The sequence below is a fragment of the Hippichthys cyanospilos genome, chromosome 8, assembly GCF_059441005.1.
Source record: "Hippichthys cyanospilos isolate Australia breed blue-spotted pipefish chromosome 8, RoL_Hcya_1.0, whole genome shotgun sequence".
NCBI lineage: Eukaryota > Metazoa > Chordata > Actinopteri > Syngnathiformes > Syngnathidae > Hippichthys > Hippichthys cyanospilos.
The window spans coordinates 4,260,821-4,280,102 of record NC_142376.1 but is presented as its reverse complement, the minus strand read 5'-3'; the positions used below and the strand labels follow the sequence as shown (position 1 = coordinate 4,280,102).

General features: G+C 40.5%; 1 protein-coding gene across 2 annotated transcripts in view; it reads right to left on the bottom strand.

The window, feature by feature from the left end:
• Window positions 1–18,981, bottom strand: part of LOC148419885 (VPS10 domain-containing receptor SorCS1-like) — a 73,506-nt gene extending 54,525 nt beyond the window's left edge. For both annotated transcript variants that reach the window (XM_088421871.1, XM_088421872.1), the window contains exons 1-2: window positions 18,389–18,981; window positions 1,055–1,122 (exon numbers count right to left, since the gene is read on the bottom strand). In XM_088421871.1, the coding sequence (XP_088277997.1) occupies window positions 1,055–1,122; window positions 18,389–18,895 (575 nt within the window). In that variant the 5' untranslated portion in view covers window positions 18,896–18,981. The remainder of the gene's footprint in view (window positions 1–1,054; window positions 1,123–18,388) is intronic.
• Between the last annotated feature and the right edge of the window lie 301 nt (window positions 18,982–19,282).

Below are 19,282 nucleotides of genomic sequence, written 5' to 3'. Positions count from 1 at the left end.
ATAGAAAGCACCAAAAGAAAACTCTAGGGAGCTGAAATTTCACCCAAATGGTGACAACATTTCAAATTTCAATATTGCGTGACCACGTCGTTATCACACGGCCAGAATTGTGCCATTCCTTAGCGAAGATACTGCGAGAACTGTATTTTTGTCTAATCCTTGGAGCTTTCTGTCAAAGGGAATTAAACATCATTAGAAATCACTGACAGAAAACTCTAGGGAGCTGGAAATTTCACCCGAAAGGTGACAGCGTGACCACGTCGTTATCACACGACCAGAATTGTGCCATTCCTTAGCGAAGATACTGCGAGAACTGTATTTTTGTCTAATCCTTGGAGCTTTCTGTCAAAGGGAATCAAACATCATTAGAAATCACTGAAAGAAAACTCCAGGGAGCTGAAATTTCACCCGGAAGGTGACAACATGGCACGGCCACTTAGTTATCACATTCTCCAAAATGTGCCATTTCTTTTGTATTTTTGTATTATCCTTTGATCTTTTTATGAAAAGGAATCAAACGTCAATAGAAAGCACTAAAAGAAAACTCCAGGGAGCTGAAATTTTCACCCAGATGGTGACAACATGTCAAATTTCAACATGGCGCGACCACGTCGCTTTCACACGGCCAGAATTGTGCCATTCCTTAGCGAAGATACTGCGAGAACTGTATTCTTCTGTCAAAGTGAATTAAATATCATTAGAAATCACTGACAGAAAACTCCAGGGAGCTGAAATTTCACCCGGAGGGTGACAACATGGCACAGCCACTTAGTTCTCACTCTAATCAAATGATGTGGAAGAAAATGACCAAAAAATGGTCAAAATATCACACTTCTTGTCAAACCCTTTGATCTTTACATCAAAGTCATTTTACATTAAAAGGAAATCATTGAAAGAAGACGCTAGGGAGCTGAAATTTCCCCCCGGATGGTGAAAACATGTCACGACCCCTTAATTATCACTCTATTCTAATGGTATGGAAGAAAATGACCAAAAATGGTCAAAATACCACAGAAGGGTGAAGAGAAATTTCCACGTCCGTCCATGATCTTACCTCCACAAAGAACTCTCCGTCACTCTGCCCGAGCTGAAGTCGTAATATTTGGTCAGCATGAGGATCACCTAGGAAACACGGCACACATATTCCACTTGAGTGGATTGAAGCTTTGAAATTTAAATATACATGCTGCAATGTCATATATTCACGTCGTCGCCCAAATGACGCCATCGCTCAACCGACACAGACAGCGGGCCTCGTAAATATCGGGGACATCTTTTCTAGTGGAGCATCATAAAAGATGTCACGGGATACACCGGTCTTTACTTTATAGGCGCGTAAAACTGTCCGTTTCCTTCTTCATTACTTACAGTATTAACGGGAATAAATTGTAAACGAGACGTTTCTTTGTCTTGGGTTTTTCGGGTGCGAAAATGCAGTGAGTTTTTTTTTTTTTTTTTCGGTTTCCCTGCGCGAGTCGTTAGCTAGCCTCGGAAGTAAGACAAGAAGCCGCGAGCCGACGCGCTGCCCTTCACCTTTTCGTACAAATGAACGTCTCCAGCGGGGACGCGTCTCGCGCCGAGCAATCATAAAATCTGCTGATGGCATCGCTCTCCTGGGTTAGCTTCCATTGTGCCTCCTCCGCTTCTTTCTTTTTCTTTTTTTTTTTCATTCCTATCTTCTGATTATCAAGTGTTACGACTGTTTGGAGGACGTGTGATGTCCCGCTAGAGAGCAATGAGTCATTGTGTAAAGAAACAAGCTGCTAACTCTTTTTATTTATTTAACCAAGCTCAACTTTTAAAGAATCATCTCTGGATCGGATAGACGCAATTGATTCCAGTCTTTATGGATTCGTTCCCATAAATAATAAGCATACGGTTGTAAATGTATATCTGAAGCGGTAGTTTTTCATCAGCCATCTCACACTTGCACACACTTGTTTTTTTTTTTTTTTTTGCACTTCATTTACACATTTATAGGCATATATTTATTTTCTATAAGGTTCCATCGCCAAACTTGTCACTCAATTTGTTTGAATCTTACATAAATAGGAACTGATTTAAAATGGCACGAACTCATTCACTGTCAGTTCGAATGGATTTTCGACGGGATTAGCTGTCAATGGCAGTGAATGAGTAAACGTATTCACTGCCAGTCCAGTAAAAATCAATCTTACACCTCTGTAGCCATCCATGGTGGTGAATGACTGGATTCATTGAACCGGGACATCAAAAACACTAGAATTTTTCAATGGCTTTTTCTTAAATGAAATAAATTCTCACTATACCATGCTAACCTGAAACAAAACAAACCAAAAAAAAGACGATTAGTGCTGCAAACCAATTAAAAAACCTTTAACATGTTTGGGATTATTTAAAGTAACATAAATAGTCCCCATATAAGTGTTGAAAATACAATCGCTTATTTCGTAATCGATTCGTTGTCGATTAATCGAATAATTTCCACAATTTCACCCGGACTTTTTATACCAGTAGAGTTAAAAAACACATTGGTCCAAAAATGAACCAAAATATGGATTTAAAAAACTTTTTTACGTACTCATAGTTGTTGAAATTATTCGATTAATCGACATCTAATCGATTAAAAGTTTTGTTAATGAGAACATGAGCATAATGACTGCTGACAACTTGAAGTTAAATAGTGTCTCCAAACAATTCCTTGATGATTAAAATAGTTGTCAAAATTATTCGATTAATCGACAACTAATCGATTAAAAGTTTTGTAAATGAGAACGTAAGAATAATGACTGCTGACAACTTGAAGTTAAATAGTGTCTCCAAACGATTCCTTGACGATTAAAATAGTTGTCGAAATTACTCGATTAATCGACAACTAATCGATTAAAAGTTGTGTAAATAACATGAGAATAATGACTACTGACAACTTGAAGTTAAATAGTGTCTCCAAACGATTCCTTAATGATTAAAATAGTTGTCAATTAACTCATTCGCTCCCCAAAATGTTTTTATTCTTTTGTAAAAGTCCAGAATTTACTACTAGGTATCTATTTATATATTTTTCTCATTTTTCAGCGTTGAGCTTGAGGAAGTTCCAAAATCGTCTGGTACTGAGCGTGCCGATTTCATAATCGATTAGTCCTCGATTAATCGGATAATTTCGACAACTAAGAGTCCGTAAAAAAGTTTTTAAAATCCATATTGCTTCATTTTTGGACCGATGTGTTTTTTTAACTCGTCGATAAAGCCCCGACGGTGTAAAAAGTTTCCTTTAAAGCCAGCAATTTGAAGAACATACAAATCAATAGTAGAATTATTTATATCCGTATAGGGCCGTTCAAGCGACGGCTTCGATTTCCAGCGTTTAAAGCTAAAGCCCGGAGCTTTTCCCGAGCTCGGAGCGACACATCAAAATCAGTCGGAACCCGGTTCCAATAAAATGCCCTTTGCATCCTCCCAGCGCCGCTCCCTGATGGACAAGTGGCGCTCATTGGGAAAAAAAGTCACGCGCGGGGACGAATCGTTCAAACGCCCCTCCCGGTGCGTCGGATATTTTTTCTGGGCCCGATCCAGCCAAATGTCAGCGGCGTGCGTCATATACGCAAACTTTTCCGCGGGCGGGGGCCGTTAAACACATCAACGCGCGGATGCATTATTCACTTTGTAGAGGAGCGGGTGTTTGAAGCTAGCTCGGCTAACGCGGAATCAAACGACGCGACGGGCGCGAGGCTGAATCCCGATTCTTATTCCCCCTTTTTGCCTTGCAACAAAGGTGTCATCTGGAAAAGGGGCGACCCCGTTCAAGTGCGCTCTCCTCGACATATCCGCCGGATTAGCCGGCATCCGAGAGCAAGCAAATAGATTCGGCGCTCTCTAATCCTTTGTAAATCTTAAACCTTGGAGGTAAAATGGACTGGGACGACTGCAGTCATTATACGGGAATGAATAGAAGCTTAATGGAGGTTTAAGGGGATTAGGCTGGAGAGATGACTAGCGCCAAATGAAGCTGTTGCGCGCACGGAAGAATGAGCCACGTTTGCTTATCAATAAAGCAGAAGGGGTGGGTGGGTGGGTGGGTGTTTGTTTGGGGGTGGGGGTCTCGCTTCTATTAGTCAAGTATGAACACCTGTGACAAATGAAAGCAGAGATGGCGAGCGCATTAAAATTCATTACAACTCCCAGTGAGCCGCTGATCCGCTCTTATCAGCCATTGGGATGAAAGTTGGCTCATCAATAAAAGTGTCGTGGCGTTTGGCAAAGTGAAATTAAACAGATGGATGACTCGGTGAAAGCAATCAGAGCGGGCTTTGATGATGGGAATATTAATAAATAAGACAAATATTTATCGGGGCCACGCGTGTTGGGGTGTGCGCTATACGGCTATTAATTACGCGAGTCGTGCGAGTTTCACGGACCGCTTTCGATACGTTTTTTTCGTAACTTAACACGCTATACTAGAGATGGGCGAGTATCGATGACAAGGGTTGGTATCGGGCCAATTAAAAAAAAACAAATTGGTCAAAATACGTACGGTATTTCGTCTAATTCTTTGTTTTTTACATCAAAGGCAGTTATATGAAAGGGAAAGCATTGAAAGAACGCACTAGGGAGCTGAAATTTCACCCAGATGGCGACCGTGTCAAAGTTCAACATATAACGACCACTTAGTTATCACACTACCGGGAGTCTGCCATCCCTTGGCTAAAATACTGCAGAATGATGCGGAAGAAAATGACCCAAAATGGTTCAAATATGCGCAGTATTTTGTCTAATTCTTTGTTTGTTACATCAAAAGCAGTTATCTCGAAGGGAAAGCATTTAAAAAAGACACTAGGGAGCTGAAATTTCACCCAAATGGTGACAACATGTCAAAGTTGTGCTATCCCTCGGCAAAAATACTACAGAATGATGCGTAAGAAAATGACCCAAAATGGTCCAAATACGTGCGGTATTTTGTCTAATTCTTTTTTCTTTACATCAAAAGCAGTTATATCAAAGGGAAAGCATTTAAAAAAGACACTAGGGAGCTGAAATTTCACCCAAATGGTGACAATAAGTCAAAGTTGTGCTATCCCTAGGCTAAAATACTGCAGAATGATGCGGAAGAAAATGACCCAAAATCGTCCAAAAACGTTCAGTATTTTGTCTAATTCTTTGTTCTTTACATCAAAAGCAGTTATATCAAAGGGAAAGCATTTAAAAAAGACACTAGGGAGCTGAAATTTCACCCAACTGGTGACAATATGTCAAAGTTGTGCTATCCCTAGGCTAAAATACTGCAGAATGATGCGGAAGAAATGACCCAAAATGGTCCAAAAACTAGCATTGAAAAAAGACACTAGGGAGCTGAAAATTCACCCAAATGGTGACAACATGTCAGAGTTGTGCTATCCCTAGGGTAAAATACTACAGAATGATGCGCGGAACAAAATGACCCAAAATGGTCCAAATATGTGCTGTATTTTGTCTAATTCTTTGTTCTTTACATCAAAGGCAGTTTGAGAAAGCGTTGAAAAAAGACACTAGGGAGCTGAAATTTCACCCCGATGCTGACAACGTGTCAACATGGGAAGACCACTTAGTTAACAAACTACCAGGATTGTGCCATCCCTTAGTTAAAAGAATGATGCGGAAGAAAATGAGCCAAAAATGGTCAAAATACGACACATGGGTTAATTACCTAAAGTAATTGATTATTTGAGTACTGAAGTACTTGAGTACATTTCTAGAGGCCCCTTTAGTCAAACAGTTGAATAAAATTGAGAAAACTCTTCTACAGCACTACCGCGCCTCCACTCTCGACATTTTTCCGTCGTCCAACTATAAAACCGCAGACATTATTGACAAAATGTGAATTGCTGGAATATCAATGTTCAAACCCGGACGGACTTTGATAAGATCAATCCTGTATTGAGCCGCGCTTAACACACAGCGGCTTAGTTTAATTAAATTTTTGGCACTTTAAAGTTTGGAAGCGATTATATGATTAAACAAAGTGATTAGCGTTAACAGTTAAAACGCCAAAACGGGACATCAGAACGCCATCCTGCCAGGTATTAGCTAGCGATATCATCCTGCGGGTGGTTAACAATGCAGTAAATGCCATTTTAAATGATGCCAACGTCAATGATACTCCGGGGAGCACGTCGTCTATTAGAATGAAACTCCAATCAAATGATCACGTTCAAGGGCGTAATATCGCGCCGGCTGACGAGCGAAGTGCAGGATGGAAAATGAACCGGCGCGCGGCTACTAATGCACTTCCACGAGAGCCGTTTTTTTGTCCGCGGCGTTATCGCATTGTGCTCGTTAGGCGAGGGCCGCGTTTTCAATGCGGCCTTCTCTTTTGATCCGGTTCTCCCGTGGCGAACGTTTTTTTTTTTTGTGTTTTTTTTTCCCGTCAGCAGGTCAGCGAGAGCTTGAATTATGAAGCCACTTCACAATGTAGAAAATAAACGACGAAAAGCCGATGCGGGGAGCGGCTTCGGGGCGACTACCAACATGCAAATAGCTTTCATAATCAAGCCGTAAATTTGAATTAACAGTAAGACATTTTTATTGATATTTCTACATGCAATATATCTTTGGCAATGGACCCATTCACCATTAGTGTGCTTTGGATTATATATGGGTGTTTTAGCGTTGCGGGGAAAAAAAAGCACTCTATAATATTGTGGTTGAATAAAACATAGAATAAGAAGGTGGGAGGAGTTATACTAGTGTTACGTCATTTATCAGTGGGGTCACGCTCCAAAAAAAATACCCGCCATAAGTAAAATCAGGAAATAGAGTTTATATTAGAGTTTATATTATTTTTATATTATTTTATATTATTTTTCTGTTTACTTTTTTTTGTTTTTTTTGTCAAATGTTTTTTTTGTTTATGCGTTTGTTTTTAATTTATTATATTGCCTTTTCATTTATTTTCTTTATTACATTTATTTTGGTCTATTATTTTTTTTACTGATTATTTTTATTTCTTATACTGTATGTCTGATGTAATTTGTATACTCTTCATTTGTTTTTCACTTATTACATTATTATAAATTTTTCATTTATTATTTTATTCATTAAACTGTATGTATTTTCTTCTCATTTATTTTACGTTTTTTGTTTATTTTAATTTGTCACTGATTTATGTACACAATGCTGTTTTTCCCCTCATAATTGCAGCCTTTGCGTTTTGAAAAATGCATTCTAGTACCATTTTTTCCACACTACAAAGGCGCACCGGATTATAAACCGCATCTTCAATGAATGATTTCTTTTAAAACCGTTTTAAAAAATAGGGTGCACTGCATTATAAGGCGCATAGAATAGAAGCTACATACGCTAGATGGAGCTGCGCCAAAGGGAATGCCAATCAAATAATCAGATAAGTCCGTCAAACTTTTCTATCGGAAATGAATAATAAAGTGGAAAGTACTATCAGAAGAACGGGAAAAAAAATATTTTGAGTGCATTAAAATACTGTTTCCATCACAGGTGTCAAACTCAACTTTGAGCATATCCAAATGTGGATCCAAAACAGTGTGTTATAACAATTTTAACTGTAAAAAATATATACATTTTTAAGTGAAATGCAGATGTAAAAATTGAAGAATTTATTTTGCGATTAAGTTACTTTATTTTTTCACCCCCCCACAAATGAAAACTGGCGTTTAATCGGCTTATAAAGCGCAGTCATCTTTTGAGAAAATGGAAGCTTTTTCGCTTGTGCCTTATAATGCGGAAAACACGCTAAATTGTGACGTGGATTTTAATCCGACCCATTGTTGAGCGTACTCTACAAGCCAAAAGTTTGGACACGTACTTGGGCCAATTTAAAACCTTCCATTTATTTCCCATCTGAACGCTTGTTTTGGCAGCATGTTTTGGGTTATCTTGCTGCGGGGCGCTTGCAACTCTCTTTCAATTGGCAAGCGAAATGTTTCTGTAGACTCCTGCCTTCCTTTTACTCGGTGTCAAACGCACGTTTTTTTTTTCTTTAGTCTAACAGCAAAAGTAAATGAATTGGCCTCACTGTTCCAATACTTGTGGAGTGGAGTGTATCGCAAACCGCACGCAGTGGGTTGCACACAAACAAGATAATAAGAAGCAATACAAGAAGTCCACGCGAGTACAGCTGCTTGTGACTGATAGTCTGGCTTCAGTGGGCGAAGCAAGTCAGGCAGCGTCCCCCCCCCCCCCTCGCCCCCCCCCTCGACGCAAACATGCTTGAGAAGTCATCCGAAACAGTTTGCTTCTCGCCTCTAAATGAGGACCTCGGCGAGTTGATGAAGCAACCTGCTGAGTGCCGAGACTCTTATCCCGCCGGAGGGAGGGTCGATCAGTTCAGGCCAGATTAGACGAGTATAGAGCGCGAGCTCAACCGCGCATACTAAAAACATGTTTGCGAAGTCAGCTGGATGGAAATTAGCGCATGCAAAATGAGTCGCGTCTGGTTCTTGGAGAGGGCGGATTTTGTTAAGGAGCTGATGAACTTCATTACACGAGTTGAAATGAAGCTAACCAAATAGTAACGCGGTCCACCTAAAGCGCGGATGAAAATGACGTCTCCCTGGAGTTTCCATGGTAACAACAAAAACACGCACCCACATCACAAGTCAGAGTAGCACAAAAATGGTTCTGACGCTTGGGTTTTCAAGAATACATTGATTTAATGACTGTAAATTGCACTGAGAACATGTTCCGAATAGCAAACAGCTGGACTCCGCGCACCCTTTACTCGTTGACCTTAACTGGGATTCATTCCGATTAGTGCGCCGTGAGAGTTCATGAGGATTGAAAATTATTATTTAATCACGACAAATAATGTATTTCTTCTTTGCTCTTTTGCCAGCTCGATATAGTGAAAAGCAGCACAATTAAACGTGTTCGATAGATAGTAAAACGTGCAAAGAACTTTCACCCGCCAATTAGCGAATTTAAGCTAATCGGCCCGCTAATTAGCAAAGAATATCTTCAAAAAAAATGTTAAACAAGAGTTCATTTAATCACTCCAAAAAATATCCAGATTCTTTGTACTTTGGCCAACTATATATAGTGATATATATATATATATATATATATATATATATATATATATATATATATATATATAGTGAAAAACAAAACAAGATCGCAGAGGGTGCAAAGAAGCCTTTAGCTAATTGGCTAGTCGGCTAGATAGTTAGCCTAAATTAGCTAAAAAAAAAAGTGTTTTTTTTCAGTTATTTTTTCCCACAATTACAGTATACAAATATATAACTATATAAATATATAAATATATATATATATATATATATATATATATATATATATATATATATATATATATATATATATATATATATATATATATATATATATATATATATATATATTTGGGGAGCTGGAGTGGATGAATATTATGTCCATTTTTTTCACTGGAGAAATACTTCCAAGTACTCGTATACTGTAAACATTAGGGAACGCTCGACTCGCGTATAATTAAAAGCAGACATAGCAAAAACTCAAACTCAGACCGGATCGGAATCACAAAGTTACACAGCTCGTTATACGACGCGCTAGCCAAATCATCCTAAGCCGATTTGCCGGAATTTTTCCGCTCAGCCTTCGGCACAGAAGCGCGAGCCCCCTCGAGGGGAACACAGCTTGCCAATAAACAACCCGGCCCGCAGGACGACCAGCCGCTCGGGAACCTCGCCGCGGGAGGTCGCGGCGGCTTTTCCCAGCTCAACCCGGCCGACCGCTGTTTCCCAAACGGCCCTTTTATTTAACACAAAGCTCCAAAAGCGCATCTTTTCTTCTCCGGTCGTCTTTGCCGCAGTGACGGCATTGGATTACCCGCCTTTGTCTAGTCAATAGATGCACTTGTTCCTTCCGGTGTCTTTGATGCTAACCCCCCGATAGCCTGTCCATCACAAAGACACCTGCAGGGCCGTCCTCAGCAACATATGCATGAGCCTCCACTAGTCCCAGGGATCCGCTCACAGTGGGGAACGCGAGAAGCATGAAATAGTAAGAACCTGATTAAGAATTAACCGGAGGAACCTATGGATCATCTCCCGCCTAAAGGCACTTGGAGATAAACGGGCTTTGCCCGGTTATGTCGCAGCGCTCTTTTTAGCATGCTGGGATATTACAATTAATTGGCTAATGAGAGGAGAAAAAGGATTTTCGCAAGCACATTTCCATACAGAAGTACGGCAAAAGATTCTTGGCACACCGCTGAGATGTTTTTATTAGTCCCTTGCACTTTATTGCGCTTTAAATCTACTTAACAGTGCATATGTTTAGCACTAATCATATTCCGCGCGTAGTATTTTTCTTTGTCTACGGCACAGAGGCGCCTGTATAACATTGTCACTGTATCTATAAAGCTTTATGCGCATTGCTGTTTCGGGCGGGAAGGAGCTGCACAGGGAGCAGAAATAACTTAAGGCACGGAGGCTTGATTCATTTCCAGGCTCGTCGGCGAGTTTACACAGCGTAAATTCCCGCCGAATTTGGTTGTTTACAATTCAAACGGGTCTTGCGCATTAGTATGTTGCCCGTAGTTTTGTGAGCAAAAAAATAGGAGAACTCTTTGTGAACGATGAGTCCAGAATTGCTTCAAAATCTCTTTGTACTTCTTATTTTGTCAAAATCGTTTTTTTTTTCAATCTGATAATGATATGACGTAAAAGAAGATGTAAACGCAGAGATGTGAAGTGCGATTGGGAACATGATTGATTGAGTGAGATTCAAGAGATATGAAAAGATGTAAAGCTTTAACGACGATGACACGAAATTCTGAAGGGTTTGCGGCAAAATGCTCTATCGTGTGCTAAATTTGAAACAAAACGGTCCTGGCATTCAAAAATTTGCTGTAATTGGAAGAACCGATTAGGTTTTTTCCGGTTATCAACAGTTAATGTCACATTTGGTAGCTAACAAATGTAGCTAAATGATGCTAGCATTGTTTGATCTAGCATGTTTCAATAGCGTAAAGGTTTGCGCTAAAAGCTAGCAAGTTCTTGCTTTTAAAACAACACGTGCCAAGTTATCAAACCAGATCAAACTTCCAGCAAAACAAAAATTTTACTTACAAGCTACTACAGATTTCCAAACTTGTACTTTTACTTTTAGACCTCGTAAAGGGGAAAGAAAGATCTTACATATTTGACTCAGCGCAGAGAAGTATTGTTAACCACCCAGCTAAATATGAATCACTTAAAAAACAAACAAGGGAAGCTGCGCCACCAAAAATCCTCACGACTAGCGAGCAATATGCAATACTGATTTATTTCTAATCCCATTTCTGCCACTACAGTGTGTAGTTAGCTATATCCACACTAAAAATTAACGACACGATACTTCATAAAACATTTTTATTCAGGGGTGGAGCTAGCATTCTAGCTAGCAAGCTATGCACCCAAACACGCAGTTCTGCTAGCTAGCTAGATATACGCAATAATGAATTATCCCTAGGACCATTTCTAGCACTACACTGTGTAGTTAGCTAGCTTGCTAGCAGGCTAACTTGAAAAAATGTTAAGAACTAGACAATACTGAATGATCTCTATGCCCATTTCTGTAGTTAGCTAAATCTACGCTACAAAGTAATTACATTACACTAAAAACTACACTAGATATTCGAGGGTGCAGCTAGCTAGCTAGCAAGTTACGCCTTTCCGTTCAGTTAACGCGAATAATTCAGTATTGAGTAGTTCTAGTATTCAGTGACTGTCAAAAATGTTTATCCATTAAAAAAAAAAATCTGTGAATTTCCTTTCAAACTAGCGAAGTCTTTCCGCCGCGTAACGCTTTAGTGCAAAATCATCTTCATCCTCTTGCAAAGTGTCACTCGCCTCCATGTCAGCGCTCATTACCGCCTAGTCGGCTTCCCAAGATGATGTAAGACTAAAGTTCACGCGCTGCCATATATCACGGGAGCCAGCTGATTGGTTTTCGACATCCTCTCAAGCATGTTCCTGAGGAGTCAAATGCTGGCTACGTGCGAAGGGTTCGGCACGGAGGTAAACTGCCGCATGACATTTGCATCGGCTCTGAAGCGGCCCTTCCGCCTGCCATTTAAGTCATCAGTCATCCCCGTTGGACAGGAGCTGTTAACTTTGCTGCTGAGCCATGCGAATCGATCGCTTAACATTTGGCCTTTGACTGATTTAAAGTCAAGATATGACGGGTGTCCCAGGTCTTTAAGCGTTCAGTCCATACCAGATGTGGCGAGCGAATAAAAGTTGGGCTCCGAAAGGCCGGCTTTGACATATTGAACTCACTATTGTGTAACAAAAAAACTAAAAAATACATTTACTTACCTGGCGATACCTGCTATGTGACAACGGTATTTTCGGCACTGTAAGGCGCGGTTATAAAACGCGCCTTCAATGATTGGACTATTTTAAAACGGTTTTCACGTGTAGGGCGCGTTATAAGGTGCATAGAATAGAAGCTACAGTAGTGGCTGGGGTTGCGTTGTGCATCCACCAGATGGAGCTGTTCTAAAGGCAACGTCGACAATCAGATGAGTCAGTGAAAGCTTTGCAGAAGAGTGTGCGCAGTAAATTTCTAGAGAATATTATTATCCATTCATCCAACCGCAAGGGTCGCAGGCTTGCTGATGCCTATCCGAGATGACTTCAGGCAATAGGCGGGGGACACCCTGAACTGGTTGCCAGCCAATCACAGAGCACACAGAGACAAACAACCATCCATGCATCCAATCACACCTGAGGACAATTTAGTATGTCCAATACATCTGCCATGCATGTTTTTTTGTAGTTTTTTTTTTTTTTTTTGGGGGGGAGGCCTTCGTTCTTGCCAAATGAGGTGTAGTTGCATTAAAATTAAAATTTTCATCATTTGTTTTTGCAGTTTCAGGCACTTTGTTATTTTTTTCAGTTTTAGACTAAGCTGTAACCCACATAAACGCTGTAAAAAATTAACAGTTGTTGAAAATGGATTTATATTGCTTTTTAAATTATTTTGTTAATGTTGAAAAAGGATACATGTTTAGGTATACAATTATATGGATAATAATCTTATTTATATCTGGGGTGGGGGCAAGTCAAATACTTAAAAAATAAAAACACATATAATGTACCTGGAATTGTACAGTATGTCTTAAAAAAAAATGTGTCTTTAGGACTGAATGAGTTATCATTTGCTTTTGCGTTTTTCAGCGTGATCTTGGCTAAAAAAAAAATGGAGAATTATAACGCTCTAACGTTGGGGAAATAAAAAAAAAAAGAGGCATTATTTCGGGGCCGATTTTGCAGCTCGGATGACGAAACGGCAACCAAACGACTATCACATCAAAGTTGACAAGTGGGAGATCGCCTAAAAGGCATTCAAATTGCAGCTAGTTGCTCCTAAAACGATAAGATGAGGATGCTCGGACTTGTTAGCGTTCCACTTTTCGACGCTGCATCCATCACACGGCGAGCGGTGATGAGAAGGAAACCGGCAGGATCGGTTAAAAAAAACAAAAAACAGAGCAATTTCAAATTCAACATGGTAATTGAGGAGCACAACTGGTCCTGAATGTTGAAGTCTTGGAGATGAAGGCAGCTTATTAAAATCTGGCCAAAGGTTCCTCCGGGGCGGCTCGGGGCAGGCAAAAAGCGTTTTTTTTTTTTTTTCCCCCTCCCCTTTATAACCGGCACGATAAGGAATCCAAAAGATGGATAAACCCATCAAACTACGCCGACATGAAAGTTTTTAAAGAAGCCACGAGCTTTTGAGATCGGCTCAATATTGAGATAGATGAGAATCGGCCTTTTGGCAAGAGTAGCAATGAAACGCGCGGCTGCTGGTAAATCATTTAAGCTTAAGGCGGTGCCAGACCCCCCCCCCCCCCCCCCCCCCCCCCATTAAACTCACATTTCACTTCGGAATAAAGAAAACATTCAAACCCGTCTTCTCCGTGTTCTGCGGGCTCGCCTGCGAAACCTTAAAGCTTGTTGCTTGATTAGTGCGGCAAAAATGGAAACGGCGGGCGTGATACTTCAAGCGAGCAAAACCGGGTCGATGTGTACACGCAACGCTACCTTGAAATGATGAGGAAAATTAAAAATCAAGAGCGATGATCCCTTCAGCGAGGTGAAAATTACACTTGCGTACACAAATAGCATTTTAATACGCAGACGACAAAGCTAGCCCGCCCGCAATCACCAGATATGTTAATGAGAGCGATCTTCAAATATTCCGTCATGGGAGACCACTGGATAAGATCACTTTACAAAAATTGAAAAGAGGATAGAAGTACTTTTCTTAATAAATAAGAAACAAGCGTGTTTACGAGGGATTTGACTTGTTAGCAACAAGTGCCTGTTGCAGCTAACAATTGCTTGTGTTAACGGAGGTTGTTACGGTTATTTTCAAGAAAAGAAGCAAGCAGACTGAACCGCCGTCCGAGTCTATCATTGTTCACACACAGAAAACACGGTGCTGAAAATCTCAGTTTTTTTTTTTTTTAACTCCGTAGCTTCCTGATCCCCAATGTTGAGAAAAAAGCAAAAGCATAAAAATTAGCAGTATTTATTCACACTTCAAAACAGGGAATTTTGTCAAAACTAGATAGGAAAAAATAACCATTACTGCATCACTGTTAATCATTGATTCTTGGTTTGTCATCTATTTCTCTTTTCTGTGTAAAATTTGCATTTTCACCGTGCTCTCCTCCTATTGGCCTGATATGAAAACAGCACGTTGATCTGATAAAAACTAATAATAATTGTAATGCATAGTTTTAAAAAAATGCTTAGTTCACCACTAGATGGCGATAAATTATACAGGTTGTACTTTTAACAGCCTTTCAGCAGGTATTAACAAATCTTATTTGATGCTTTTCAACGTTGTGACAGGAAAAGGACATTTTCATTTTCAAACTGAGAGCAAAAGAATTGGAACATGAAACATATCATAGTGATTTCCTTGGCAAATGTTTTGATTTTATTAGGTCTTATCCAGCTACACGTTGTAGTTGAGACAATTCTTTGTCTGATGAGTCAGAAATCAAAGTGATGACGTACCCTCTAAAAATAGCACTACGCATATGCTTAGGCGCGCAATAAAGCCCTCTCCACATTTCAATCTTTAGGAATTTGTTTCCTGTCCTAGTTCCATTTAAATAATAACACTACTACCTTAAATTAGATTTTAGAAGAATAAGTGGGCCTACTGCCGTATTATATTTGAATGTTGGTCATTATATCGGCACTAAAAAGTTCAAGAAGCACCGAACTGCGTGACCGACACCCGTCGGGGATGCCGCCATGCCCTCCCATTCCATTCTGCTTTGAAACCGGCTCCTATATAGCGAGGCCGCGTCGGTCGTAAGCGAGCAAGATGCCTTAAAACAAATTCATGCATATTTGAAGAGGCCACGATAACCCACTGCCCTTTTCACCGGTTGACACGAAAAGTCTATTAAGGGGGTTACCGGGACCTGCTGCCCTGATTCTGCTGCTTGGTTTCTTTACCAAAGAGAGGAGAGGAGAGAGGAGAGGAGAGAAGGAAAAAATGTAGTAAGGAAAGTGAGGAAAAGAACCGAAATGAAAGAAAAGAAAAGGAAGGAAATGTAATAAAAAGGAAAGGAAAGGAAAGGAAAGGAAAGGAAAGGAAAGGAAAGGAAAGGAAAGGAAAGGAATGGAGAGGAGAGGAGAGGAGAGGAGAGGAGAGGAGAGGAGAGGAGAGGAGAGGAGGAGGAGGAGGAGAGGAGAGGAGAGGAGAGGAGAGGAGAGGAAAGGAAAGGAAAGGAAAGGAAAAAAAAAAGGAAAGGAAAGGAAAGGGGGAAAAGAAAAAGGGAAAGGAAAGGAAAGGAAAGGAAAGGAAAGGAACATGGAATAAAAATGAAAGGGGGAAAAGAAAATTGGAAAGGAAAGGAAAGGAAAGGAAAGGAAAGGAAAGGAAAGGAAAGGAAAGGAAAGGAAAGGAAAGGAAAGGAAAGGAAAGGAAAGGAAAGGAAAGGAAAGGAACATGGAATACAAATGAAAGGGGGAAAAGAAAAAGGGAAAGGAAAGGAAAGGAAAGGAAAGGAACATGGAATAAAAATGAAAGGGGGGAAAGAAAAATGGAAAGGTAAGGAAAGGAAAGGAAAGGAAAGGAAAGGAAAGGAAAGGAAAGGAAAGGAAAGGAAAGGAAAGGAAAGGAACATGGAATAAAAATGAAAGGGGGAAAAGAAAAAGGGAAAGGAAAGGAAAGGAAAGGAAAGGAAAGGAAAGGAACATGGAATAAAAATGAAAGGGGGAAAAGAAAAAGGGAAAGGAAAGGAAGGAAAAGGAAAGGAAAGGAATGGAAAGAATGAGGAGGGAAAGGAAAAGGGGAAAGGAATGAAAGCAAAAGTAAGGAAAAGGAAAGAACAGAAAGGAAAGAAAAGGAAGGAAAATGTAATAAAAAGGAAAGGAAAGGAAAGGGAGGGAAAATGGAATAAAAATGAAAAGGGCAAGGAAAAAGGGAAAGGAAATCAAAAAAGGCAGCAGCATATTCCGCCGAGCCCGAACGTCACACGCAGCCCTTTATCTATCCAATTGATTTGAAGCGAGCTCCTCCGCTGGTGCGGAAATCTCCGAGAGGCTACGCCGCAGCTTTTTGTGCCATCAACATCGCTGGAGCACCTTGCGCGCTCTTTCTCAAGTGGCCTGTTGAATTATTAAAAGCATATAATCAACACCGACTCAATGGAACTAACTTCAGCTATCCAAGGGCACTTTCTTCAAGAAAATTAACACTTGCCACCGAAACATTAGGTACGCCTGTAATCGAGAACCCTCGCTTTTTTTTCCGCATATATATATATATATATATATGTATATATATATATATATATATACATATATACATACACACATACAGCTTTTGTGTGTCCTTCAATGTGATTTTTTTAAGATCATCATGTCCTTCCACATCATGAAGCACCATCCACATCATGAAAATGTGCAAGGCGGTAACCGGGGAAAAAGGTCCCTACTTTGAAGATTCGAAATGATGATACATATTTTGGTTTGATAATGCAAAGCTGCAAACTGAACATTAGTCCAGTTATAAAGCATCATCCACATCATAAAGTTGTAACAAGATGTATAAGAGTTGAAACCTGCCGTTATCTGGGCAAAATATGCCTACTTTGAAGATCATAAATTACGATACATATTTTGGTTTGATAATGCACCGCTGTAAAATTTACATTATTCCAGGTCATAAAGCATCATTCACATCATAAAGCTTAAAAAAGATGTGCAAAGCTGCTATGTGGGCAAAACGTGCCTACTTGTAAAATTCTAAATTATGATAAATATTTTGGTTTGATAATAAACAGCTGCAAACTAATGTTATTTCAGTTCATAAAGCATCATTCACATCATAAAGCTGAAACAAGATGTGTAAAGCTGCTATCTGGGCAAATTCTTGGAAAATTCTAAATGATGATATGTATTTGGTTTGATAATGCACAGCTGCAAACTAAATGTTATTTCAGTTCATAAAGCATCATTCACATCATAAAGCTGTAACAAAATGTGCAAAGCTGTTATGGGTAAATTTATAATGTGCCTATTTTGATTATTCTTAATTAGGAGACATATTTCTATTGGATAATGCACCTGCAAGCTGAATGTAATTCAGTTCATAAAGCATCATCCACACCATAAAGCTGAAATGAGATGTGCAAAGCTGTTATTTGGACAAGCGGTGTTTACTTTGAAGCACCTCATTGTTTTAATTAATCAAGTCTTATAATAAATCTTGCATGCATCTAATGTCGAAGACTTGGCTTGAATTTAATAGAACTACCTGTATGTTAAAAAAAAATTGCTATTTTTGACAGGTCTGACTCGAAAATAAGAAAAATTGCAACCAAAACCTGCAATAGAAAAAGTTATGATCATGAATTAAATCAATGTATCTGTACTTGAAAAAGAGGATATTTTTTGACATTTACCGTATATAAAAAATGGTATTTTTGACTGGCAATATAAACAGAGTTAATAAATATACAAAATAATGATATATATCATAATATATAATAATAATTAAAGAGTTATAATCCTAAATGGAAATCTATGTGCCTGATGATGATTTTGTTTTAATGAATCCAATTTCTATTTTTGACCGGTCCGACCTAAAACCAATTTGAAGAAAAATCGTGACCAAACCCTTGATATAAAAAGTTACGTCCATAATCCAGACGAAAATTGAAGCTGCGATAACCGAACCCGCGATGTAGCGAGGGAGCGCTGCACAGGAGACAAAGACAATAGTCACAACGCAGTATATCTCAATACGCATTTTCCTTTCTCTGCTGAAAAGTGTCAAGACGAGGAAAACCAATCAAATTAATCACGAAAAGAAAAAAAAAAAAAGTCAGCGCGGCACGCGGACTGCGTCAAAAGACGTCCGCGCGTAAATTCCGAGAGCGGACACTCACGCTGCTGTTCTGGCCGGACCAGTGCACCATGGCCTGGTTGTGCGCCGTGTCCCCGGCCAGCGCGAAGGTGGAGCTGGCCAGCTGAACCTCCAGCGGTTCCGCGTTGGAACCCTCTCCTCCCAGATCGGCCCAAGTCTCCGCTCCCCTCGCGCTTCTCCTCATCCGGTTCTCCTTGGCGCTCCAATCCGCATCATCCGCGTCCTCCTCGCTTTCCGCCTCGGAAAGTTTGGTCTGATAGTCCGCGGCGTCTTCTCGGGGACAACATGCGTCCGCTTGACTGGAACTTTCCGCGATCGCGGCGGTGACTTCGGAGCCGGCTGGGTCCGGGGTAGATCCGACAAGCGCTCCGGAATCCCGAGCGGGGAGCTCCCCGGGGGGCGCGGCGACGTGCGCGGAACGACCCGAGGGATTGCGCCTCAGGTCGGGGGAGGAAGTTGAAGAGGAGAAAACGCGCGTCCGGCCGGAGGAGAAAAAGAGAAAAAGGCAAAAAGCGTAGCGCGGCTCCATGCTGAAACGCTGTTAGAAAGGCTTCATTTTGAAGGGGGGGTGGGCGACAGTGGTGCGTTTGTGTGTCATCCACCTGGCGGAGTGGAGTCGGTGAATGTGCGGAGGGGCGGCGCGGGCTGCGAGTGTTCCCCTCCTGATGCGGGAGAGGAGGAGCTGGGGGCTGGATCCTGCATCAGCCGGGGATTGATTCATTTATCTATTTATTTAACGCGGATCGCAAAACTCGCAAGCTGAACTCGACTCTGGACATCTGACATCCCACCCACCAAATTTGAAATAGTCCGCATACAAAATCCCGAAACATGCGGTTTCTGACTAAATTGACTTCTCCTTGACTTCCTTCTCCTTCGCAAACTACGGCCCGGGGGCCACATGCGGCCCCTTAAA